This window comes from Silurus aristotelis (genome assembly GCF_946808225.1).
Source record: "Silurus aristotelis genome assembly, chromosome: 6".
NCBI lineage: Eukaryota > Metazoa > Chordata > Actinopteri > Siluriformes > Siluridae > Silurus > Silurus aristotelis.
The window spans coordinates 23467237-23494330 of NC_139579.1; the positions used below are offsets into that span (position 1 = coordinate 23467237).

Below are 27094 nucleotides of genomic sequence, written 5' to 3' on the forward strand. Positions count from 1 at the left end.
TTTTAGATTTTTCTTTTTACTTTTTAAAGACCCCTATAGGGAGCTCATTGGTAGCTCAGTGTTTAAGATGTTGGACTTTGTATCAAAAGGTCATGAGTACAAATCTCATCCCTACCAAGATGCCACTCCTGGGCCCTTGAGCAGGGCCCTCAACCCTCAAATGATGAGTTGTATAAATGAACTAATTGGAAGCCTCTCTGTATAAGGAAAACATGAAATGCTGTATATGCAATTATTCTGCTTGCTGACTTTATTAATGATAAATAATTACTTTATTTATGATTCAATTATATGTGGGTTTTGGTCAGATATTTCATTTATTAACAAAAAAAGAAGATAAAAATGAGTTCATATAAAAAAATGTTTAGCCTAATGAGTAAACAGCACAGGGATTGCTCCCAACGATCAAAGCAAAGTAAGATCAAACTTCACTGCCTCTGACAAAAGCAACAGACATGCCACTGTACTCAGTCTATAGCCAGCAGACACATGGATGATGAAGATAGCGTATCGATGACGAAGCCTAGAGGAAAAAAGCTGAAGCTCAAACTTGGATCTGAAACTCTGGTGTAACCAGAAACTGGAGAACACATTCAGTGAGGGCAAAAATAAAAAATAAAAAGATTGGTTATAATATAGTCATTATTCAGACTTGGTTATCTTGAATGGACAACATCACAACAACATGTACTTTGTCATGAACCTTTTCAAGTTTCTTGTGCGTGAGGAGTTAATGGACCAGCAGTTAGCAGGGTTTTACCTTCACAGCCTGGCTGTAGGGCCCGATGTTCGCAGGCGCCCAATGAGACACGCTCTGCACGTGCAGCGTGTCTCTGTGCTGGAAGCTGCCTTCTTCAGGAGCCACACACCAGTCATGAAGCAGCACATCCATCTGCACGAGCCGACCCATGGGCAGCCGAGCCTGCACACACACCCTGAAGAAGGGGGAAAAGTCAAGATTAACAGACAAATAGGTTGAGTGGATGGACAGATTGAGAAGTGATATAATTTTGTTATAGTATGAAGAATGTGATCATCAGCAATGAGCAGACACTGACACTGAAATGAGGAATCCAAATTCCAGAATTGAATGAAAATCAGCCTTACCTGGCTGGAGGACAGTGGCTGAAGAATTTGCGGTACACTGCATTCACTTTCCCAAAGTCCTCCATGTCTCTTACAAACAAGTGAACCAGAACGATGTGCTTCATCTGCCACCCCTTCTCCTGTAATTCACCTACCAACAAACACATGCCATAATAACTCGTCATTATCATGATCATATTTGTTTGCTTGTTTATTAGGTTTTGATGCCATGTTAGCATGTTAACATTATGGAAAGTCCCTTGTAAACATATTTCGGAATAAAAGCATTTCCTCCTCTTCCTCATCATCATCCACTCTCCTTTAGTACCTGCTCATGGTTTAAAGTGAATTCAGAGCCAATATCTAGGAAAGAAAGGACACAAGGCTAGAATACATAAGGGTTAGATGCCAGTCCATCACAGGGCACCATGTACATCTACACCCAGACACTAATTCACAATTATGGCAATTTAAAAGGTCACCGATCCACCTACCAGCATGTTTTTGGGAACTGGGAGGCAGCAGGAAACCCACATGAGTATAGGAAAAATGTAAAACACCATGCATACATTAGCCTGAGCTTAGAATGGACTCAGGGATTGTGGAGCTGATGCTTCTTGTGCCACACTGATTCTTATATTTTGCATTGTAAATAATATCTGTTACATGTCTTAAATCTGATGTGGGTCTTATAAAACACAGGATGGAAGAAGACAAAAAAATTTGAGACCTTAAATATTGATTTATGTTGCACAATAGGATGACAAGAAAAGACTGCAACTGGGTCTTGAGGCAAGGACCAGATCCCTGTAATAATTTCATAGACCATCCAGTTTGTTTTTTCCTTTGCAGCCACTTTCTGTACTTCACAGACTGAGCTCACACAAAGGCATTCATTAAATATTAACCTGTTTAATATTGTCTCAATATTGTGAAGGCTGTTTGGAATGTACGATGATAAACATTAAATATGCTTTTCATGTTATGCCTCTCTTAGGGAAAATGCTTTCTTTCTTTCTTTTTTTTGTGTCTTTTTTATATGAAAGCCTGCACTATAAAAGTTCTGCAGGCAAAACAACCCAAGCACTCTTTGCCCGTGTGTGTAAGCATGTGTGTGTGTTTTGAAGCGCTGGTTTCATTCTTCTAGTTTAATTTGAAGTGTCTGTCCTCGTTTGGCGAACCCGCGATCCTTGCATGGTGATGGACAGGGTCCCTGACACACGCTGCGCTCGCACCCTCGCTTAAAAGGCACGAGTGAATAAAAAGCAGCCACTTACGGCCAGATGCACCTCTTAAAAGCGCATTTTGCAACACAACAAGGAGAAAAATGTATGAAAGTGACTTTGGAACAAAAAAAGACTATTTGCTGTCTGTGGATTTGTTTCTAGTTGAGTTGTGCTTTAAAAAGCCAAAAATAAAGGAATAAATAAAGCTAAAAACTTCAGCAATTGGCCCAAAAGCAGCAGCATCTCTTTGCCTTTATTCACTCTCCACTTCACCTCTGCTAAGACTAATCCCAACCTTTTTCCAATGGACAATACACTAACTGTGCCAGTCCAGATTTGCAGAGACAACCAATGCACTTGCCTGTGCTATATTTATACTAAAACAGCTAGTGATTGTAATGAATTGAAAAAACCGTTTGGATCTGTGAGCCAGAGCTCTGTAGGTTGTTACCTTGCAGTATGGTGAAGGCATGCTCAGTCTGGCTCTGGATATTTGTATGATCAGAGGATTGACCGCTGATTCCAGTGATCCATTGATAACCGGCAGAACTTCTGGCTGAGCTCATAAGCTGGCATTCTACAAAACCAACAAACAAACATAAATAAAACAGGCTTTACGGTTAAACAATTCTATGGGACACATGCACATTCCTCCTTGATCTAAACAATATAAGCGCAAACACAAATGAAAACAGTGTTGCACACTGCATGCGCTGCAAATATCACTATCATTCACTTCTTCATCTAAACTTCTATATAGTGCACCAGTAGTGTCTGTGTGATTGCAATGAGTGATAACTTTAGCTGTTGCTTCTCAAATCTGAAAGCACAGAATCAGAAAGCACAGATTTTTGTCTAACAGCTATCAGCTTTGAAAGTACCTCTGCTCCACGTTGAGCTACGTTCTTTTTTTTCAAACACCACATCAATTTGTCATCGACGACAATGTTTTATTTATAGCAGGTATAAACAGTCGTTCCCTCGATTTTCTGCTCTCTCTTTAAATTAATTTAATTCACAGATTTACACTAATGTGCTAGTTATAGCGAAGAATTTTTCTATCATTACAATGTGTTACGTCTCATGAGCTCTACATCAGTGGTCCCCAACCTTTTTTGTGCCACGGACCGGATTAATGTCAGAAAACATTTTCATGGACTGGTTTAATGTCAGAAAATATTTTTACGGACCGACCTTTAAGGTGACTAACGGACCGGTGCTGGTCCGCAGCCCGGGGGTTGGGAACCACTGCTCTACATAATCTAAGACTTATCCAATTTTGATTCGATTCGCCACCATGTGGTTCACTGCAATACGATGCAATGGGGGGAAAAAAAATGATGCTACGCAATGATGCTATCCGGGAGCATTTCAATGAGCATTAGAGGCGGCGTTACACAGAAGTCGGAAAATTATGACCTGTTTAAAATGATTTTAGACCTAGAAAAGCGAATTGAAGACTTTTTAACGCCTAAAATTGAGATTTTTAAATGTTGGACTTTTTAAGAGCCCGCAAAAACCCTGAGCAAAAACAAATTCAATTTGAGCCATTATCTTCCACATCCGCACCTACATAAATTCCATTTATGGATTTAAACTCAGATGAATAGGATTAAGATTAGTCACTGTATTATTCGCAGTTCAGTTTTACATCACTGCATATTTAAGCGTGGTAAAGATCCTCGTGAAATGATTGTTATCTGGGAAAGCAAAGAAATAACCGTAATCAAACGTGATGCACATAAAACCCAAACCCAGCCCATGTCTATACCCTGAAGCACATGGCACACACAACATGCACACGTCTCGGTGTGACAGCTAAGGTCACCATTTGATGCAAATTCTTCTTGTACGTCGTGGGCTTTATCCGCATAGACCGTCTCCTCAGTCATCATGTCAATGGCACTCTGGCAAGGACAGCTAGCGAGGGGCAGCACGCTCTCTGTGGAGCCCTGCAACAGAGTCCAAACAGGAATAAATCAGGCAGAAAGCAGGCAAACACAGTGAACCTCCATGCCTATGTAATTAGTTTTTCAATAACCCTGCATGTGCAATGCAAGTGTCACTCTTTTTTTTATGACATGCCTAGATACAAATAACCAGAAGGTGAATGAACATGAAACTTAAATATGCTTTAAAAACGAGCTTATTCATGAGGAATAGATGACGGCTTGCTCTTTTGATGCCTTAAATGCACTTCAGCTGTCACTTAAACGAACAGAAAAAAAAATAAAAATCCACTTTCTTTCAGACATCAGCATTCTTTTCTCTTGCAAACAAGAGGAGAAAACGTTCGACCCTCCCTTTGTGGAATAATTGACGAAAGTCTACTAAATGCAGAGCAATAAATATTTCATATCTCTGTAATCCCCTGCTGTCACCTGCAGTTGGCCATATAGTAATCAAATTAATTGTATCCATCGTCTCTGAGCTTGCATTAACCGAGTGCACACGCTGCCTCCCCAACCCCCAGTGTCCTTCCTTCTTTCTCCTCCTCCTCCCGGGCCGCTGTTCTTTCCTCCAGAGCATGGTGTCAGTGTGAATCTGTCAGGCTGATCCAGAGTGCTTCCGACTCCTCTGGACCCAGCCTGCAATCTCCCAGCTCTGCGCTGGTGGAGCCACCCTTGCAGGTTAGCTTTTTTTTATTATATATTTTTTGTATCTAAAACTAGCCTCCAACATTTTTCTTTTCCATTCCTACAAGCTAAAAAAAACATGTACACAAACATTTCAGTGAAAAGCCAGAGGGTTGGCATTTTGACCACAATCCCTTTCTTCAATGATTGTTCTACTCAATTATCAAATTCATATAAAACTCCTACATTCTAGATGAGAAAAAACAAAAACAAAATGAAATCACCAAACACTAAAGGCCCAAACAGTGTTATTCCATAATCGTATTTCGAGACAATCAATCTCACTATGGTGCATCACTGCTAATCGGGTCAGATCTCTATACACGGCTTTATGAAGTGTGTAAAACCACTAACCTCTCTTGTTTACACCACTGATAAGGATACTACACTCTCTGGTGCAGGACATGAGACAAGATAGCAAAAGCTGGCACTGGCCTGGATTTAGTTTTGGATAATCCTTAGTGCGTTTGTTTCGCTTGAAAGCTTTATACATCATAAACTGTCATCTGTTACAGCCTGTATAGAATAAAATACAATGTGGTGCATTGTTATAGCAAAATAAATAATGACAGGCTGCTCTGAGGTGATGCTCTTACCACCCTAGAGCTGATTTTGGATATTAAAAATAAATGTTCTTTAGAATTTTTTTCTATAAAAGTATCCAACAATGAATCCATTTTATGTATTCAAAGGAAAATGATTTCAAATCATTCTGGAGGTACTGTGTCTAGGTTTTTTTTTTTTTTTACGTGTCTTCAAATTAAATTTGAATAAACTGATATTACTGAAACATGGCATACATTCGAGTAAGAACGCTAAATAGCTTTGGCTTCGCATTTGTGGATAAGGAAATTTGCATTCCTTTCCAGCAAATGAAACAGCACGCAGCCTGTACAGATTTCCCAAACAAAGCCTTTGAAAAGAGAAAATCAAACCACAAAATTGGACCCCAAATCCACCAGTTCCTTCCCTCACACTGCAATAGAGACTCTACAACCAGAACTTTTTTTTGGCTTTTTTTTTTTTTTTTTTTTTACAGTACGAAATGTACATCCAGTTTCCACTCTGCCTCACTTAGTTTCCTTGTAACAGCAAGCTGCATGGAGCCACCGAGCTGAGCCTTCCATGTCGGTGTCTTCATCTGAGCAGACGAGCGTGTTGCACCGGGTCTAATTTTAGGCTGGAGTAAATATTGCATATGTCAAAGTAGGTAGTTTTGGAGACACAGTAGAGAAGGCATAAAAGAACGAAAAGAAAATGAAAAAGTGCCTCTGGAGTTAGTTCTCATTAGTGCGTCAAAAGTGTTTGAATCTCTTGGAAGGCTTTGAACAACTTCTCGCAAATCTCACACCAGTTCTGGACCTGATTTGCTGCATGTTTCAAGGACAATATGCAAAATGTGTTTAACGATCTTAATAGAAATATATATATTTTTTTTATTTGTCAGAGGAAATTATCCCATTATATATTCTGTTAAATACTGCAATTACTGTTCATCACTAACACTGTCAAACATTCAGTCTTACAGTATAAAACATACATTCTCATTACAAATTACACCGACCAGGAATAACATTATGATATTATACCATTATGAACGGTGAATAACACTGATTATCTCTTCATCATGGCACCTGTTAGTGGTAGGAATATATTAGGCAGCGAGTGAATATTTTGTCCTTAAAGTTGAAGTTTTCGAAGCAGGAAAAATGGGCAAGCGTAAGAATTTGAGCGAGTTTGACAAGGGCCAAATTGTGATGGCTGTGTCAGAACATCTCCAATACTGCAGCTCTTGTATGATTTCCTCAGTTTGTAGTGGTCAGTATCTATCAAAAGTGCTCCAAGGAAGGAACAGCGGTGAACCAGCAACAGGGTCATGAGAGGCCAGGGCTCATTGATGCATGTGGAGAAGCAAAGGCTGAACCCTGTGGTCTGATACAACAGACAAGCTCCTGTAGCTCAAATTGCTGAAGTTGTTAATGCTGTTAATCCTCGACGAGTCAGGACTGTTTTAGCAGCAAAAGAGGGACCAACACAATATAAGACGGGTGGACACAATGTTCGGTGTATATTCTAAAATACACCTCAAAACACATGTTAATAATCAAACTCTAGTTAAACTTATAAAAATAAAATAAAATTTGGGCTATTTATTGGAGCCAAAGAATTTTGATTCCAGATATTTCAAATTTATCCTTACAGAAAAACAAAAAATCCAAGCTGAATAAACTAAATACCACAGTAAACACACAATTTTCAAGCATGTAGGTTCCTAGGTAGGAGGAGGCAGATCATGCCTGACTCCACCCCACAGGAGTTTTGGTTCTGCATTGAACAGGATATATAAGGTTCAGGATCAATGTTTAAAATAAAAGTCTAAAATTAAAAAGTCTGATGAAGCAATTTTTTTGTGATTTTCACTGCTGTAAGAAGATTAGCTTCATGAAACCTGCTTTGAGGGTCACTAGAGGAAGTCATCACTCACGTTCGGTTTGTCCTCTGTGTGCATCTGTGTAAAGCGCAGGTATGCGACAGGCGCGAAGGCATCGTCTGAATGCATGATCGTCTCCATTGCATCGCTGCAACAACATGCACTTTAGCACGACGCTGGATACACATTTCATTTAAATGGATGTGCGTTGTTGTGTGGGGCTCACATGACTATTCTTTTCTTGAAGAGAGGGCAGTCAGCAGTGAAGGTCTCGTACTCGCCACCTTCGCCGCAGATATGCACCCCGTACTTCTTCGAAAGCTGTCAAAAGTACAGTGTAAATAATCAGCCGTTATCTCAAAATATCGCATAACGAAATCGACCAGGATTGAAAATACTGCAAATTTCATTACACCCCAGTGCTAAAAACAGGAAGTGAAAACCAACGCATGTAAAATCAACATGATAAACCTCGTTTTATCGGTTATGTAAATATCTGTGCATGACTGTATGTGTATATATATATATATATATATATATATATATATATATATATATATATATATATATATATATATATATATATATATACATATATGTATATATGTGTGTGTGTGTGCGCAGGCGCTGACCTGATGCAGATAGGGTTCCATCTCAGCCAGAGTCTTTCCTAAATGTGTTCCAGGATTCAGACCTGCCAACACACAGATCAGAGACAAAGCACAGTGATTAAAAATGACAGCAAGAAAACGCTTGGGTCGACTCTGTCTGTTTCTCACTCTCACGGCCTGTCTCTACTATGCTCTCTCATATACAAAACACACACACACACACACACACACACACACACACACACACACACACACACACACACAACTTGGCTCCAGCTACTATTTATTTGACTTTGCAAATTGTGTACACAGATCTCTCTGGGTAAGGTTAAGGGCTTTCAATCTCGCCCGAGAAGTGGAGCGCAGCCTGGTTCCTCTGTGAGCGTAATCGGGGAGAAATCCTGTTTATTTGTATTTCCCCCTCCCTCCTTCAATATGGCACAGGCAAATGAGTCAGGGATCACACATGGGATCAATAAACAGCCGAACAGCAAAAAGTAGAATGATCAGGGCATCGACAGGCTTAAATACTTCTCAAATGAAATCACAGAAGTTTTGATGCTGCTCTGCTGCGCGGTTTAACCGGCAGCTTTTCATCCAACATACTTGTGACCTCAGAGTGTTAACCTGATGCTGTGGCGTTAAATTAGAACCACTGACTATCTGTTTTTTGACTCGAGACACTCTGTCCAGCTCATGTGTTCAGCGTGCAACCATACAGCCTGGTTCTCATCTCCCGTTCGTTATAAACAAGTCCTCCGGACCGATAAACAAACGCATATGCCACTTCACGCCAATACCTACTGCCCAGGAAACCGCAACCCGGCTAAAGCACTGCCATCAAAGCGCAAACAGCTATGCAAGTCATCTGCACAGAAACACACAAAGCAGTACAATACCTCGTCCTAATGAGTTTCACAGAAAGCTCAGAGTATGTATGGTTCACAGATTTACAAACGTTTCAGAAAAAAAAAGATTGTCTCTCCAAGCTGAACATTACATTAGAGCAAACCGAAGTGCACAGAGGGGGATGATGACGCCTCCGTGCTGCGAGGTCACACCGCACGCTCTAGGAGAGACGCTCGCATTAGCGCAGGCCAATTTCGAAGTTGAACCTTCAAAACACTCTAAAACGCTGCGGCGCTGCAGGAAAACAGTGGAGCGCCAACAGGGGAAAAGGAGTAGGGTCCTCTAACGCACCCCTGAGGCACTCCGCGCGTAATTAGCATGAGAATATCTAATCTCCGCTTCCTCTCTCATCTTAACCCCGCGCAAAGGTAATAAGGGGAACACCATTAAAATTCAATAACCTTTTTAATTAGACATGCCCTTTTAACAAGTTTCGATGATTGGCTTCATTTTGCTACGCGGGGTGGCTTTTCTTTTATATGTTCATTAAGATCGTTGCCTTAAATAAAACATGACGCGAGATTCAATGATATTCACTGCTACTAATGCGATTTAAAAGGCACTTTAATACGGGGGTGAAGTAATTGACAGTAATGCAGTTGAACAGATAACGCAACCACTGCGGTTTTCCCCAAGAGGGTTCCAATTCCCAATATCCTCACTTGGTGGTCTCAAAGTTCAACTCATTCTCCACTTTGTTATGACTTTTCCCTTTTTATTGACCTCTTTGTGATGCCACACTAAATTTTAATAAACAGCTGCAAATCACTTCATAACGTCCAATACTGAGAAATGAGAGGTTTCTGAGCTCGGATAGGAAACTGATATGGCTTTGTATTTTGTGAATGCAATGATGTCATGATGCTCACTCACAGCACAAGGAATTGCAAAATACCAAAAATAAACTGGATAAACCAAAGTCTTTATCAACGATTAACCTGCAATTTTCCATAGAATTATAATAGAACCAAAGTTATCAACAATGACCGAAACGAGCATACAAAAATATTTCAGCAGAGCTCTAGTCCAATTTTAAACACAAACCAACACAACTTCTGAAGCAGACCTTTGTTGCTGTTCATCCAATCACATCCATTTATTTGAAATATTTAGCTGATATTAATATAAATATTTAGCTCAACTGACCAAAGTCTATCTAAATGACTAAAGAAATAAGCTTGGATAGAGAAGCGTTGTCACAGATTGTCATATAATTGGCATTGTGTTTACCCCTTATGATTAACTAATTGACAGTGATAGATGGCACTCGTCATGAATAACATTGTTAACTGCCAGTTTAAAACACACCATAACTTTGAGGTGGTATCAAAAAAAGTTTTGAGACTGACTCTGTTTACAAGAAAAGTACTGTATTGTATTGCACAGCAATACAGCGCTCCCAGCGTTCCCGCCACTTCTGGAATGTGTCTTGGAAATCGTTGCGTGTTTAAGTATGTGTCAAAATTACGGCCTTTGAGCTTCGGAAAGAGGGCAAAGCCCACAGGAGCCAAATCTGGTGAATGCGGAAATGAAATCATGTGGATTGTTCTCCGTCGATAATCATACGCAAGTTAGTGAATAGTTTCGACATTTTCGGGGGTTGAGCTCGTTGAAGGTCTTCCTGATCTCACGTCGTCTTCCAGTGATGTTCTTCAGCTATTTACGAGTGTTTTCGTGCGTGCCACTGGAAACACCTCAAACGACTTGTTGCCGCACCGCCTTATGTCGTTTAAAATGTCTTTGTGGCAGATTTGCCCTGTTTGATGCAGAATTTCACGTGTGATCTTTGTTCTAACTAACTGTCTATGATGAAATCGCAAAAGTGGTAACGCACGTGGCCCTTTTTTATACCACCTCGTAGTTTAAACTGTGACTGTGTAAACTCGTAATGATTACTGGATAAACACAAAAAAGCGACTGTTGACATAAATCAGTCATGTTAGCTATTTGACCCTTTATAAACTAAACATTTGGAACATTTTATTTGTGCTCTAATCATCCAGATGGGGCTCTGAATATTCCTGCTGAAATCTTAAAGTTTGGCAAGAACTGACCAACACATACCAAAAAGAAAAAAAAAAGTAAAAAAAAATGATATCGGGAATAACTGCTGTACAATTACGTTAAAGTTCAATGAACACGCTGTAAATGCCAATCAGACAAAGTCAGGCTAATGTGCTCGGTGATCTAGTGTATATATCTCCATTCTTCTGGTTCCTTCATGTGAGGTTCGCACGGTTTTCCCCTGTACCTGTTATTACCTGACCTGAAGCCAATTACCTCAGCCCATTATGCCACATTAAACGCAAATAAGCCCACTTCAATTCATCTGCCAGCACCGCAGCCTCAGTGCACTTCAGACAGACAGCACTCCAGTGAAACCCAAAAGAAACGGCCTGGCTCTAAAAGGCTTTCAGCCAGGAGCCTATAAAACAGCAATTAAAGTCAGTGAACTTTCAAACCAGCATATTGAGCTGCACTGAAATGGACTCTAAAGCATCGCTGTTTGCAGAAGTCTAGTGAAAGAGGCTCCAATTTTACTTTTATGGTGCGAATATAGAGGGTGAAGACAACGAAAAACTGTAGCAAATGGAATTTAAATTGGACCAAAAAAAAAATAATTTAACATTGATGGCAGCACTCAAGGTTAACTTTAGCTCCACTTTACGGAATTTTACTCTCATTTATTATATATTAAAAAAAAAGAAAATAAATCTATAAAGGCAGTATAAATTTAAATCATATGTAAAATAAATGAAGAAAAAAATAAATAAATTTTTTTTAGATAATAATAAATATTAAATATTGATATTAAATAGTAAATATTATTCAAATAAAATGAAATCCCAGTCCGAGCCGAAATGCCCGAAAGCATTAAAGAAAAAGTTAATATGATACACTTCTATCTCTTCAGATCATTTTCTTATTTTTCGTTTAGTGCAAACAAATACGAGCAGCTATAATTAACCTTTCTCACAAAGGCGCCCGCTTCTCTGATGACATTTTTTTTAATTGAAACGAAATCTGGTAAGAATCTGCTGCACTGCTATAAAGGACTAAATGAAAGCCTGCGAGATTCCTGATAGCGTCAGAGCGGAGAGTATCAGCTGCACGCACGTTGTCTGGAGATCTGGCTTGCAGACTGACAGCTCAGATTTAATCCCTACTTTCAAAAAGAAAAGCGAGGAAAATTGGATCCATGATGTGTAAGACTTTAGCTTGGTTAAATGTGCTTTGAAAATAAAAAAATAAAAAAACTGCATCTTGTGCATGGAGGTGCATGTTCGTCCTTTTAACAATGCTCTCAAAGGCTACTGAAAACAATAACTCCATCATCAGCCTATCTCATAAAGAGCAAAAGAGAGAGAGAGGGAAAGTGAGAGGAAGAGAAAGAAACTAGGTAAGAGGGTAGAGAACAGGTAGAGACACAAGATGGTAAGATTAGGGTAAAGACGAAAATTTGCTGCCGCTCTTATCTGAAATTCAAAGGCTCTGCATGGAATAACAGACACATAATGAATACAATTCAGACACATCAAGGATATAATCTTTTTTTTATCCAATGAATAAAATAAAGAACACGCATGCAATTATAACCTCATCTGATGCTTATCTCGCTGAACTAAAAGGACGTAATCCCCGCTGGTTAAGTCTAATTTAAACCTCTTCCGTGAAAACGTAGAGCAAGTAGTTACAATGAAAGCCGCACCTTTCGAAATTAAAACCCGTAGCTTAAAATACAACATCGGCCTCAATGCAGATTCTTAGTGCTGACGCCAATTTCTGAAAGATTACTGGACAAATCGTGACAAATCCTCCCTTCTCTTGTCCTACTGAGAATCTGAGGAGCCGAAGCTGGGTGACCTGGGTCAAGGGTAACTTGAACAACCTGAGGGTGTACTTCTCCACTTACTGTCATTTTGCTTAGCTAATGCTACTTTAATTGTTGTCTCGTCACTGCTTTTTACCGTTGCTTGTCCCACAAATGTCAACAGCGAATTATGATCCTGTTTTTCAGAGTAATTTGGCTGGATCCACTCGCACATTAATGACAGCGTGAAAATCCTTGTTGATTAGATAGCAACTGGCATCGCTTTCGGAGCTCTGCACGTTCGGAAAAATACTTGTTTTCTAATACCCAATTATACACATTAAAATACTAGTACATGTAAAAAGATACACAGTTTAATGTAATGTAATACACCCAAACGTACATTATATGGAAAAAAAAGAATCGAAAAAAACACCGGACTTTTCCAACCACAGAGACACACAATTGTATAGGGTGTCTTTGGATGTTGTAGAATTAATTTTCCCTTCGCTTGAACTAGGAGAACCAAACCTGTTTCAATGCTCATGTGTGTTAAAAGCCAGCTCTATTTTTACATGGGTTGGAGTGGAAGATTATGAGTGACCTGCTAAAGAGCGCTGACATCAACCCTAATAAACATCTTTGAGTAGAATTACAATGCTGAGTGCACCCCAGGTCTCCTCACCCTACGTCATAACCTGACTTTACTAACGCACCTGTGGCTGAATGAGCACTCCAAAATCTAATGGAATATCTTCCCAGAAGAGTGGAGGTTATTAGAAGAGCAAATGTGGAAGAGATGTTCAAAGTGCACATACAAATCTTATGGTCAGGTCCACATACACATTTGTTCATATAGTGTAGATGGACACCTGAAGCTTCTTGTGCAAAGTTAGAAGCACTCAGCTGTCTAGAACAAAGGTCCAACCAGCAACACCACACCAAAATACTATCTGTTAAATTGAATGATTTTCATCATCAGGTGTGACCCTTGATTGGTTGGAATGAAAACCTGCACCCACACTGGTGCAAAAGATTGTACACCCCTAGTCTTGAACGTCTTTCTATACTGTAGCATTAAGATTTACCCTTCACTGGATATAACAGACTGCACTTGTTCCAGTATAACATTGCCCTTCGTGCACAAAGCGTTCTCAATTAAGACATAGTTTGCTACAGTTGGAGTAAATGTCCTAATTTTTATTAATCATCTTTGAGATGAAACAGAATGCCGGCTGTATGCCAGGCCTCATCTTCAGACAGACATCAGTACCTGAAACAAAAATCTACACAGCCACAATCTAAAATGTACTGTAAGGATTAACCAGAACAGTGGAGGATACCATACCAGCATCAGGAAAATGAATCTTGTATAAGATGTTTAACAAGAAAAAGCGGGTCTCTGCATACATTTGGTCGGTACCACAACAATGCAAAGGAATTGCAAAAAAAGTGTAAAACTGCCAGTGCAACTATTTGAATGGTATAAGCATTTTTTTCTGAAATGTGTTTTTGCCATGTGCCAACAAAAAGAAAGAAAAAAAAATCGATGCAGCATCAGTTGAGATCATGTCTAAATCAGGAGGCAGAAAAAAGCGTGGCGAAATCTTTCTGCTGCACGCGTCCAATTAACTACCAGAGACAACGCAGCATCTGGGAATCTTCACCTCGACAAACCCAGCAATTAACTAATTACGTGATGGTTTTGATGCTGCCAATTTGTCAAGCCAATTACCAGCGGGTTTTTATTTATTTATTTATTCCCCCCCCCCAAAGCGCAGGGAGTGAAAATGTGTGAAGGCCGGCGCAGTTTATCTGCATGGCTGCTGATTACGAGCAGAGACGAGCCGTCAATGCGTCGACAGGTTTTCCAATCGCGTGCTGGTGCTGTGTATGGGGAGCGTTCTCAGAAAGTATCAGGCAGAAGTCAGAGTCTTCCTACAGCGTGCAAATGGTTCTTAATGCGTGTTATGATTAGCTTGTGACCTGGACCACTGGCTGCTTTTACGGAGGAGCCCACGTTCGACACCGCCGTCACAAGTCGATTGCCGTTTCGCTTCCCACCATCGGTCGCAAGGAGGAAGCTTTATTTCTATCTGTGGTCTGAGTGTAGTGCAGAACGCCTTTCTGTCACCTGATATCCGCACACAACACGCCCAGCTGCTTCAGCACGCTCCGATGAAAGCTACAATTATAGCAGCAAGGCCTGATGGCCCCGCGGCACTGCTAGACCATTTCTCTCTCTCTCTCTCTCTCTCTCTCTCATTTGTAATTACAGACGCCCGGAGGCCGGGTGACGAGTCGGGAGCTGAAAACATCTCACTCATCTACCTGCAGCCGATGTGAGAACTCACACAAAGTCGGTTATGCTAGTTTTCCTTTCTAATTATGAGCTTCCAGAAATGCAGGGAATCTGCTTTTAGAAGCCTGTTTTTTTCAGAGAGTAAGGTGAGGAGGGCATGTGTATGTGTGTGTGTGTGTGGCTTGGGGCTGAGTTTGGAAAGCTTCTTGTGTTGGGTGATTTCGACATTCCCGCAAACACACACACTCGCACACACACACACACACACACACAAAGAGCCTTTGTGCTCAGGAGCAAAACCTAAACAATCTCATCAGCATAACAACCTCCCTCCAGCCCTTACTTTTGAGTTCACGCCGGAAGGTTGAATCACGACACATGTATTAAAACAAAGATTTATCCACTTTTAGAGATGCCGATTATAGATAGTAAAAAAAATAAAATAAAATTGAAGCAATAACCTCATCGACCTCTGTGATGTCAGGTGGAGGATTACAAACAGGTGAATGGCGTGCTTTACTGCTAAAAGTAATATTAGCTCTGCCCTGCCTGGACCCAAATGACTGAAAAAGTTTTAATACAGTAGCTATACCTACACTTACTATACCTTTGGTCACATTAATAGTGTGTTTGAAATGTAAATCATGTAGGTGAAGCTTAAATGAAATACGGGTCGGGAAATAGAGATTGACGTTGTGCTCGTATGCCTTTTCAATTCGCGACTAAGAGAAAGTGACAATGGGCTCATAAGTGCACGTAAACATTGTGGTGATCGTGATTTATGGCTACAAGTAGCTCGAAAATAAAAGAACTATTTGCAACCTAATTATCATCCATCATTTCCCCTGTCAAGAGATACACGTAACACCCTCGAACCAAAAACTAGCTGCAACAGAAAAGTTTTTTTTGTTGGGGTTTTTTTTTTTCCTTTCACCAATTCTTAGTCAGCAACCTGATATGGATCTCGCCTAAAGGCAGCGCATGGAGCAAGAAAACAGGTGACAAGACACTAACCTTGCCTCCATCACCCTGTCATTTAACAGCTTAAATGAGACATACAAGATTTTAATCTTTAACTACACGCCCTGAGTGCTCTGAGGTATGTGCTCCAAGTCTCTCCAAAAATACACAACACACACACACACACACACACACACACACACACACACACACACACACACACACACACACACACACACAATTACTAAGGGTTTTCATTAATGATCATCTATTTCATCTCTGATTGTGCATCAGCTGGCAAGTATTTGCTTCTTATCTCCTCCCAATGTGGTTCACATCACTGCTTTCCTTCCTGGCTAACACATCAATGCTTCTGCTGAGCTCTGACTGATTATTCGAGCAGACTCAGGACCTGTGCCACAGCCCTGCAGTTTTTGAGCCGCAGTTAGTCACCCACCGTACGCGGCCACCTTGATGAGCACAGCCTGGAGGCCTGAGGTGATCATTTCGCTGAGCAGATCAGCCTGTTCTCGGCGCCACAAATACGCCAGGGGCTGCAGCTGCAACCTGGAGCACCTGCATCACGACAGAGAACGAAACAGACACAACAGAAAGACAAACAAACCAAAAAACAAAAAAACATTAGAAGATTAATCAGCGGAGACAGAATGGCAGCGACATGAGAAAAGTGAGATCCGTTTGGGGAGGAACCCATGACAAACTAAACTACTTCAAAGGCAATTAGCACTTTTTCTTCGCCCGGGCAGCGTGCCACTGCCTTGCTCATGTAGCACATACATGGACGCCCCTTGAATGGCAGCAAGGCCAGAGTGAGAGTTAAGAGTGCAATTAGAGGAACACAGCCGCCCTCATGGCGTCCTTCCTCTCAGGAATGGAGACAGGTTAGGTAACCTGAGCTCACAGCTACAGAGCAGTCTGTTTACCCTGAGGAAGTAAGCGCAGAAACAATGGCTGATTGACAGAGCTATGATACAAAGAGAGAGAGAGAGAGAGAGAGAGAGAGAGAGAGAGAGAGAGAGAGAGAGAGAGAGAGAGAGAGAGAGAGAGAGCAGGGTGACAGGTCTTGCTGTGACAAAGTCTAGGGGTAGAGCTAGAAGAAATGTATATTGACACTGATTATCTCCAGCTACTGATCCCTCATCAGATTTCATCACATGCAAAGTCGTTTGCTTAAGTCACTAATGAGAGTACACATGATGCGGCAGGTTCAGGAGCGAAAATGGATGAAATCAGATGCGGTTCACTTACACATTTTCCACCCGAACTCGCTGGTAGTCAGACAGAACGGCTCCTACTGAAACAGCTTCAACATGCTCCTTTTCCTGAGCAACATACATACAGAGATATAAAAAAAATAAGCATATTAAATATGGTATATATGACATATAATGCCATTTACATCTGTGGTATTTGGCTAACCAGCAGCACTAGTTATCTACTGGGAAATCATTTCTGCTCGAAATTAAAGTAAAGAATTTCAAAAAATAATGCAAATTTACTTAAAAATTCTTTGGAAACACACCAAAAGGTGGTGTATAGATTCTGAGAGTTGGTGAGTTGAATAAAAACAGTTCGAGAATCATACAAAATGTGCTATATAAAATCCAGACTTATAAAAGATATACATCATATGGACCAAAGTTTGACCATAATATTTGTATGTGCTTTTTGACCTTTTTGATCCACATTTCGTCCCCATTTGCTGTTATAATAACCTCCACACTTCTAGTAAGATGTTCCACTAATTCTTTGAGAATTCTTGTACAGATTTGTGCTCATTCACCAATAAGTGCATAAGTAAAGTCATGGACTGATGTGGGTGTGCTGAGGAGGCCTGGGGTTCAGTCAGCATTCACATTCTTCCCAAAGATGTTCAATAGGGTTAAAGTCAGACTTCTATAGCAGGCCACTGAAGAACTTCACTCCAAACCATGTAACCCATATCTTCATGAAGCTGGCCTTGTGCACAATCTCCTAGTTCAAGCAAATGCTTCCAAATGGATAATCGTACGATACTATTGTGTGCCTTCATTGTAACAGTTTGGGGAAGAACCACATATGATTGAAAAAGTCAGGTGTCTCACTACTGTTGTCCAATATAGTGCAGCAAAAAATACAGTTTGGACATATGTGCTGTACAAAGACATATCGCATTTAGATACAATTTGAAGAAGCATCTGAGAATATATAATATATTTTTGTATTTGTACTATATATAATTATATATAATACAAACCTTTTTAAAATTTTCTTAATTTAAAGGGAAAGGAGTTTTGCACTGAACAATAAACAAACCAACAAGAAAACATGTCCAACAAACTAAACATTGTGCCTAAGAAATGTGCTTTTGAAGGCAGCACAGCTTCATTATACAGTTTATGAAACACAAAAGCCAAAGTGTAGCCTGACTACTAATCCTTACAGATATTTGAATGCATAAAATATTTAAAAAAAAAGTGTTAAATAAAATGATTCCTATTCAAATGTAAGGTTGGTGAGGTTCCGTGCATGAACAAAAAACACACGCTGGAACGCCTGGCTGTCAATCACAAAAGCAGGAAGTATGACATCAAAAGCAGACAGTAGCAATAGAGGTAAACCAATATTTACTCTCTTTCCTTTGCACAATGATACCCAGTTTTAAACCAGAGATAACAGAGCTCAATAGCAGATCTCTTCCTCTGGCAGATAGGCAGGGAGGATGTTTATATATGGAAGGGGGTAGTGAGGTTTTCCTGACTCTTTTCACGTCCCCCAGCAGGGTGGAGAGGCTCAGGCTACGTCCTGTCTTTTCCAAGCTGCCGTGTGATTATCGACAGTTTTAACGAAACCACTGCCCCTCGCAGAAAACTGGCCGTCTGCACTGGTCCCACTAAGGACCGCAAAGCATGCATGGAGATCTCTGATCGGAGGCCATCTTCCTGAAATGCCTGTGTGCTGACCGTGACGGACGAACACGGAGCTCTCCGCTCCTGTAAACAGCGAGAGCTTAGAAGATTTTAAGCCGTCAAGACAGCAGCAGCCCTGCATCATGCATTCATAGAGATGGCTAGGCTCTGTGCGAGTGCGCAATTAACATTACCACAATGATTAAATGCTTCGTTCGTGCAGCACCATAAATTCTGAGCCACCGCACACTCCGGCGGGACGTGGAGATTTCCGCCGAGCACCAAGATGAGTTCATTTTCAGCTGCAAAAAGAAGACAGTTTGCAGAAACACTGAGGCATATGCACACGCACATACACACAAACAAACAAACACCACCCCGCAGCTTCATTAGGACATTACATGTGCTGTAATTAGAATGGGGGGCAGCCCTACGTGCGGGGATGCACAAGTTGGCAGTAAATTACCTTGTAGCCATTATCAATTTCCCAGGCTACTGGTGCTTAAGATAACCCTCCCCTTCTCCCTGTGGTCCTTCCTGCAATTTTTCTCTGCCTGATAAACATGCTGATTAAAAAGAGCAACGTGTAAACCTTTGATACTTTTTTTTTAATTTTTTTTTTTTAAATGAAATCCATGCCCTGCCTGAGGCTGACGCTGCCTTCCGCACAAACACACCAGCTAATCAGATAAAGGATATATATGTATGCTCGTGTAGGTGTGTGTAAGGGAAACGGAGACATTACAGCCTCAGGTCCGGCTACAACACACGCGAGGGAAAGCATCGCGCAGGTCCATGCCGGCATGCAATCACTCTCTCTCTCTCTCTCTCTCTCTCTCTCTCTCTCTCTCCCTCTCCCTCTCCCTCTCTCTCCAACTCGTCTGATCTTACAACTAATTAAAAAATAATAAATACTGTATGGCTAACAATGTTACACAATGATGACTTCAGAGTGTATTCATATATTTTCAACCCAAACACATTAATGGAGAGTATGTTTTTAGGTAAGAAGGGGACACTGCTACACTTAGTACACAGGGGGTCCTAAAAGTCTCTACACAAAGGGAAATGAACACATTTTTTTTTAAGTGCGAAGTGTGGGAAGTGGTAGCTTAGTGGTTATGATGTTACATTTGAATATTAGGGCAGCACCACTAAGCTGCAACTGCTGGGCCCCTGAACAAGACTCTTTATCCCTCACTTGCTTGGTGTATAAATGATATAATTCTCATGGATAAGGGCATCTGCCAAATGCCATACATGTAAATAAAAGGAAAAATGTTTTTCAAAATACTTAAGTTTCACGTTTTTTGTTTTTTTTTAATCTAAGACTTGAAGGATGACATTTAAGACCAATTTCACAACATCAAAAACACACACACACAAATACATTGTTAGCAGCTGGCTCTTACCAAGCCCTAAATTTATTTTTATCAAGTCACTAAACTTGCACTTCCCCATAGATAATGAAAATAATCCGATTTACAACCAATCCAAAAGAGATTTGTGCCAATAACAGAAAGCTGATTGGCCGTTGCATGTTTGTCTCATTTGTAATCGTAATACAGCAAATTATATGTGCACCAGCGAAAGAAAGAACTAAAACACCAAAGAAAACAAATAAAAAGAAATTCTAAAGTGCTGCAGAAGCATTTCACTGAGCTTAAGTGGTGCCGTTACATGAACTTAAAAAAAAAACAAAGACCTGTTTAATATGATTTACAATCCGCTAACTGATTTATTTTTTTTTTATCTGAGACCCTGTGATATATATATATATATATATATATATATATATATATATATAACACAAACAAAATTTTTTATTTATTTTTGTCAAGTCTTAAAAGATAATCGTGTTGAAATTATTCTTAAGACTGGATTTCGGTCACATCACACATGAGCCTGTTGCCAAACCTGTTAATACATTCAAAATGACTGGAAGTGCTGCACAACAACAACAGGAAAAACACACACTGACCACGTCACTTACTGTTTACCGACACTTTTGGTTTATTATAAAAGAACAATTTAAATTTCAGAACTGAATTTGGGATGCAGTATACTGAAAGAGAGCAAAGCAATTGGGAAAGTATCAATCGTTCTCATCGTACTTCATTACTGAAATAAATTAATGAATGTTAAGTTACCATTTATTTATTTTTTACCAAGAAGGACCCGATGACTAATTAAGCCTCACTGTATACTGGCAACGAGTTCATAGAGATAAAAATAAAAAAGTATTTTTCCACCAAGACAATTAATAAAAAATAAAAAAATAAAAATAAAAAAGCACAGCTGCCACAAACACGCAAACAACATGTGATCGGCGAGTTTTCGGATAGTCACTAGAAACATGATATGAACAGAAACTGAATATGGCCTCATAACAAAAGCGCTTCTCTGCTCACTCCTCGAACGTTCTCACACCCGTTTCTTTCCACTCTTGAGTTCGGAGACCTAGACCATTTATAAACAAACCGGAGTATGATGGAGCTCGAGCAAGAGGTTATTTTTGGAGGCCGCTTTGTTTTCATCCCGTCCGAATCATCGCTGCGAGACTGACAGGAATGAAGGAGGCTTGGGTTACTAGTTTTACCAGAACAGCACACAATCTCAGCCTCTTAAATTTCACAAATTTTACACATACTTTCTCATCCTTTATGGAGGAAAAGACGACGGAATCGCCATGCGCGGGCATAAATCAGCCTGGATTGATATTGCAGACGTGTTCTCTGTATTCATGGCACTGGTTCGAACATAAACTTTGATTTTCCTGCAGTTCGAAATCTCTATCGACCTATTTTATTTTTGACAGTTTAAGTTCTACCAAAAAAAAAAGAAACGAAAATGAACAAAAAATGATGTCAGACACCTAAAAGCTATTACAGCATCTAATCACGGGGTTTAAATTTAGTTTTGGCCGATGTGTCTTTTCCTTTCCACCATCCCCTACATTACCACAGAGCACAGCTACTCTATAATGAAGTGGCAGGATCTTAACACTCTAAAGCATGCCATCTTTTAATCTTTCGGCCTCTCTTCTCACTGGCTCATTTTTCAAGCTTTGGACAGGAAAAGCAGAAATGAAGCATTGCAGCTGGGAGCAGCGGAGCTCCGAGGCCCACAGCCCTGTCAATGAAGCTCCTTAGCCCCTAACACTCATTAACACGACTCACTAATTGTCAAATTCATTAAATCAAAGCCCCAAACGTCTTTCATAAAAATGAATGCACTGGGCTGGATGATAAAGATGTTAAGTGATTAAAGCGTGCACGTGCTCCAAAAAAAAAGACAAAATAATTACCCAAAGCAATGAGGGAAAAGTGACATTTTACACACAGGCCAATTTGTTGCAAAGGATTTATAGGCTATAGCCAACAGGGGAGCAACACATTTTTCACACGAACCTGTTAATTCTAGCGCCGAAATTTTCTTTCGTATGATTTTCAAATCTGTTTATTATTACATATTTAGCCAATTGAGAAATAAATCATTAATAAATAAAATTGCATTTAAAATAATAGAAAACTCATTTTGATGCCCCATGTGCGTAATAAACTGTAGAATAAATTAAATAATAAAATGTAATAAAATGTATACACTTCCAAACGAGGCATCACAAAAAGTTGATCAATCATCATAATTGTTTAAACACGACATAAAATGTATTACGCTCAAATAAATGATGCAACTGGGGCTTTAAACCATTGAAACGTAGGAACGGGGAAACAAAATCGTGTAAAACACTACAGTCAACAAACACTGCTATCTAATGTCAGCAATTTAGATAATGTTATCTAAAGCCCAGGTAAACTACAACATTTATAACAAGGCTTTGAAAATTTAAGTAAATGCCACATGTCGCCATATGTTCTTTCAATCATCAAAAGCATTACACTATGAGTATGATTGTGTTTTCACACAGTTTCGCCCTGTAACCTTCTCACATTTTTTAAACATATTTTTTGAATCAGGGAGGCCATGACAAGAGAAATATTGTAAGTAGGATAACAAGGATTACGATTCGATTTTATATGCTCCAGATTATCTGGGAAGATTTCAATTAAGACCGTCTGAGAATTAGGTCGCTGTTTCCTGATTATCCGCAAATGGATTAGACATGTGCTCGCAAGCCAAGAAAATCAGCATGATTTAAAAAAAATAATAATGTACTGGCACAACTCTAAGAAACGCTCAGACACAATGCGCTTCGGATATCAATCTGGATCTGATCGGATTTTTTTTTTTACACTGACCATTTCTGAAATTCACTATTGATGGAAATGTAGCACATTTTCAGGGAAGGAAAAAAAAAAAGTTGCATATGGGAATATTAACAAGCCTAAAACAAAACTTTACTTAATCAGCCTTAAAGCATATCATTTGCATTACTGCACATGTACATTCAGATTACTGTCAAGTGAGAAACTATAATTTGTATATCAATTACACAAACTTGATTCAGCTATTTGTGAAACTCGGTGCTTTATATTAAATGCATCATATTTAGCAATATTACATTGGAATGGAGAATGAAAGTGTGTCATGAATACATAATCAGTAAATAAAGAAAAAATAAGAGCAGTCATTCGAATATTAAGAAATTCACCTTTTCAATAGATTGCTTGGAGAATTTTAAAAGGGTTTGCACCGGTTTAAGAATATTTATGTCTTTTTATTGGCATAGATGTGAGCCGGAAGACTTTGTAACAGAAGACCTTGTTAAGTTCACACACAACTTAAAAAAAAACAATAAAACAGATCAATTAAAAATAATAATTAACATAAAAAAAAAAATTATTTAAAATGCATAATTTTGATACTATACTGTACCCAAAAGGCTCCACTGATGACACCAATACCATTTAATACTTAAAACACTGTCATTATTAAATATTACCAATCCTTTTTTTGGTTGCTAACTTATAAAAATAATTATACATTATTAATTTATTTAACAACTAAATAATTGAATAATCTAGCAACGCGATTTGTTCGTGAATCATAAAATCATCATTCATTCATTGACAGGAGGCCAAACCTCTACTGTCTGTAAACAGATCACTTTACCGCAGATTGGGTGTAATCAAATATGAAATCATTGCTGTATAAATTAAATCTGTATCATGTGGAGAGCTGTAGGTTCTCGTGTACATTCAGGCGGGTTTAAGTTGCACAGAGCACAGCGTTAACGCTGTTACACACACTGCCCCTTTCACTGAGCATGACTAGGCAGGAAGAAGCAGGAAATTAATTAAAGTGCCTTGAATGACAGTTTGCTCAAGGGCACATAAGACCATCATACTCTCCCTGTGCCTCTCTGTCTCTTACACAAACACACACACTTTAACCCCACCCTCTTCTGTATCTAGTGCATCCATCAATGAATGAGCAGGCGAGACATGGTTTTAATGGGTCCCTCCATTATATCAGCTCCGGCCGTGTCTGTAATGGGATTGGTTCCTTGCACACACAACACTGCCTGCAAAGAAGGACCTTTGTGACAATACATGTAAGGTCAAACAAATTGTGTTTCATAAAATATCCAAACACCTTCAGGGCCTGACACACACAAACACTCACTTACTCCAACACTGCTGTCTAATATACACAGAGAGGCTTTGTTGAACGCATGAGGACCCTCGTGTTTTTTTTTTTGTTTTTTTTCTCCTCCTCGCTTCACTTTACTTAAGCGGACAGAATCCTCTCATGACAAGGTGACACACTACAGTACCGACAACACAAACGTAGAATCACGGGTCAGTGTTCAGGGTCAAACACCGACCATGAATGACTAAGTAACGATTCTTCGGTTAAAAAGTAACACTGGTATTCTACAGGTCTACACCGGCCAGTGTTAAACCGAGCGTGGGGCACGCAAGGGCAAAATCCAACACTTTTAACACTAATACATTTCAAAGCTGTTATGTAAGCACCTAATAAATTAGTAAAGTACCCTTGGAATTCTACGGATCGCTGGTGGTGCAGTTTCTTGTCTACCTCCTTAAGCAGTTATTTAAAATGACACCGAATGACTTTGTTTGCCTGCAGGAATGATGGCCTGCATGCTCAAGCAAATCCATTTGCGCCATTACTTTTAATATCAGCGAAAATAGGCAGGATGTCTATACAATACTACAATCTTATCATGCTATATTAAGTTAATAAATTAAATCTCAAACAGCTTTAAAATAGCTGTATATTACACTTTGTTAATAAATAACTCTAATAAACATGTAGTGGTGGCCCGATGTCAATAGTTTGCTTTCTATGTTAATTCATTTTTTAAGTGAAAATTAGAACACATTATTCGCATGTATCCAGTCCCCCCTTTTTTCTTTTTTCTTTTTTTTTTTTTTTTTTTTAACCAAAGAGTGCATTTGAGCCGGCATGGATTCCGCAGGTTTGTGTAATACCTGATGATCCGTGTTAGCTCGGTTCCATTAGTGCCGTCTGAACACGTGCTCCGAAAGCAAGGGATGAGACTCAAGGAAAAATCTGACCTTTTGTACAAATGTTAACTACATTCTTATATTCTTACATTTAACTAGTGACCTAGAAACACAGCAAAATCTTGATCACAGAAGATATTGAACATTTCTTATGTTTTACAATTATTGGGAAAAAAAATTTCAACGTTCTTTCTTTTTTATATTTTAAAAGAAACAAATAAATCTCGGATTTGAAGTGTGATCTTTCGGATCCCATTATAAGAAAAAAAAAAAAAAGAGGAAAAAAAGTTAAGGGAAAGTTTTTTAAAATATCCATATGGGTCTAGCGTTAAACTGCAATATATATTTTAACATTTTATAGTCAAATTATTAGTCTTTTTTTAATTTCATCTTGGTTTCTGTTAATTAGTTAATAATGCAATTCAATAATGAATAGAGTCAATAGAGTGCAGTGTATTATTTTATTGAATCATTTGCTAAGATGAAAGGAAAAAAAAAACGTTTCTGTTATTCAATTGCTGGAAACGAGTTGCATGCTGTATCACGTAGATATGTGATGAGTCACACAGTCATTTTTTTCCCCTTTCTCTCTACAAAATGAGTCCACAAATAGTCACCACTAGTGCTCAGACCACTCAGATATTCTTCAGTACTCCAATATTTCCAATCAGCAATATTGAGCACAGGAGGACAGACTTTTCTTAGTGAAATCGATGCGGCGTCTCTGTGCGATCTTACACCGAGAAGTCACTATTACCCAGGCCAGGCAGGTTCTCAGTGTTATGGAATGCGATATATTCCAGTAGCTTACACTGACCATTGTGTTCTAGCCATAACAGTTTACTTTGTGGTCGCGCAAGCCACAAAACAATGATGACCTCTCTGAGAATGTTACAGCACTGTGGGAGGAACAGAGAAACCTTTCAACACCTTACTGTTCCTTTCCTCCTTTTTTTTTCTTTCTTTCAGAACTGAAGACGTGTGGGCCGAGTGGTATGAGGTCTCCTAGCCTGCAGTGCACACACGAGGCTAGCCGTGATTCATTTACACTGACAGAGCCGTTTTCAGCGATAGACTCGAGCATAAATATGCCACGCCGCACAGCTGGAAAATGTAGAAATTCATCAGGGTTAAAAAAATGGAGAGATTAACGTTTCACAAGTTTCCTCTTAAATATATATTATTACGCAAACAGGGCTGACGTGAGGTGGGTTAAACCTGCGCATGGCCAAAGCAAGCACAAAGGCCGGGTTTTACCGGTGTGCTCCCTGAGTTGGGGGGAAAAAAAAAGATTTTCCATACTAACATGCATGGAAAAGTGTGAGCTGAGGGAATGGAGTCATATAGCAACAAATCCTTTCATAGTTCAGAATTAAGAAGAAGAAGAAGAGGTGATCTGGACTCACAATGCTCCTCTGTTAAATGTTAACGCTTGTTAGATAACACGTCCGCGGAAAAGAACAAAATAATCGCCCCGTGTCCTGACATGACTTAAATCCAAAGACATAAACAAGCGGGAACTGGCATGTATCCTTCTCACACTTTTACACAGGACGAATATGAAAATGAATCCATCTCTGTCAGAACGCTCACCACAACAATACTGCTTAGCTTTGGTCTAGCCAAATACTTTCCTGATTATTACTCATCACTCATTATACCGAAGGGGGAAAAAAAACAGAAAAAAAAAAAAAACAGAACAAAGATCCATCTTCAGAATCCCTGTCAACAGCTCTGTCGGCTCAGAAGTCTTCCTCC

General features: G+C 39.5%; 1 protein-coding gene and 1 long non-coding RNA gene across 4 annotated transcripts in view; both read right to left on the reverse strand.

The window, feature by feature from the left end:
- Positions 1–27094, reverse strand: part of dph6 (diphthamine biosynthesis 6) — a 71158-nt gene that overhangs the window by 33696 nt on the left and 10368 nt on the right. For 2 of the 3 annotated variants that reach the window (XM_083545639.1, XM_083545641.1), the window contains exons 4-12: positions 17242–17315; positions 16430–16548; positions 8012–8073; positions 7606–7700; positions 7434–7527; positions 4084–4264; positions 2764–2889; positions 1108–1237; positions 761–935 (exon numbers count right to left, since the gene is read on the reverse strand). In XM_083545639.1, coding sequence (XP_083401765.1) covers positions 761–935; positions 1108–1237; positions 2764–2889; positions 4084–4264; positions 7434–7527; positions 7606–7700; positions 8012–8073; positions 16430–16548; positions 17242–17315 — 1056 coding nt within the window. The remainder of the gene's footprint in view (positions 1–760; positions 936–1107; positions 1238–2763; positions 2890–4083; positions 4265–7433; positions 7528–7605; positions 7701–8011; positions 8074–16429; positions 16549–17241; positions 17316–27094) is intronic. The other variant, XM_083545640.1, reaches the window with a different exon arrangement.
- LOC310728330 lies at positions 21034–26626 on the reverse strand. Its single transcript, XR_014534242.1, has 2 exons — positions 23766–26626; positions 21034–23622 (listed from the first exon to the last, which is right to left on the reverse strand). It is a non-coding gene; the product is annotated as an uncharacterized lncRNA (long non-coding RNA).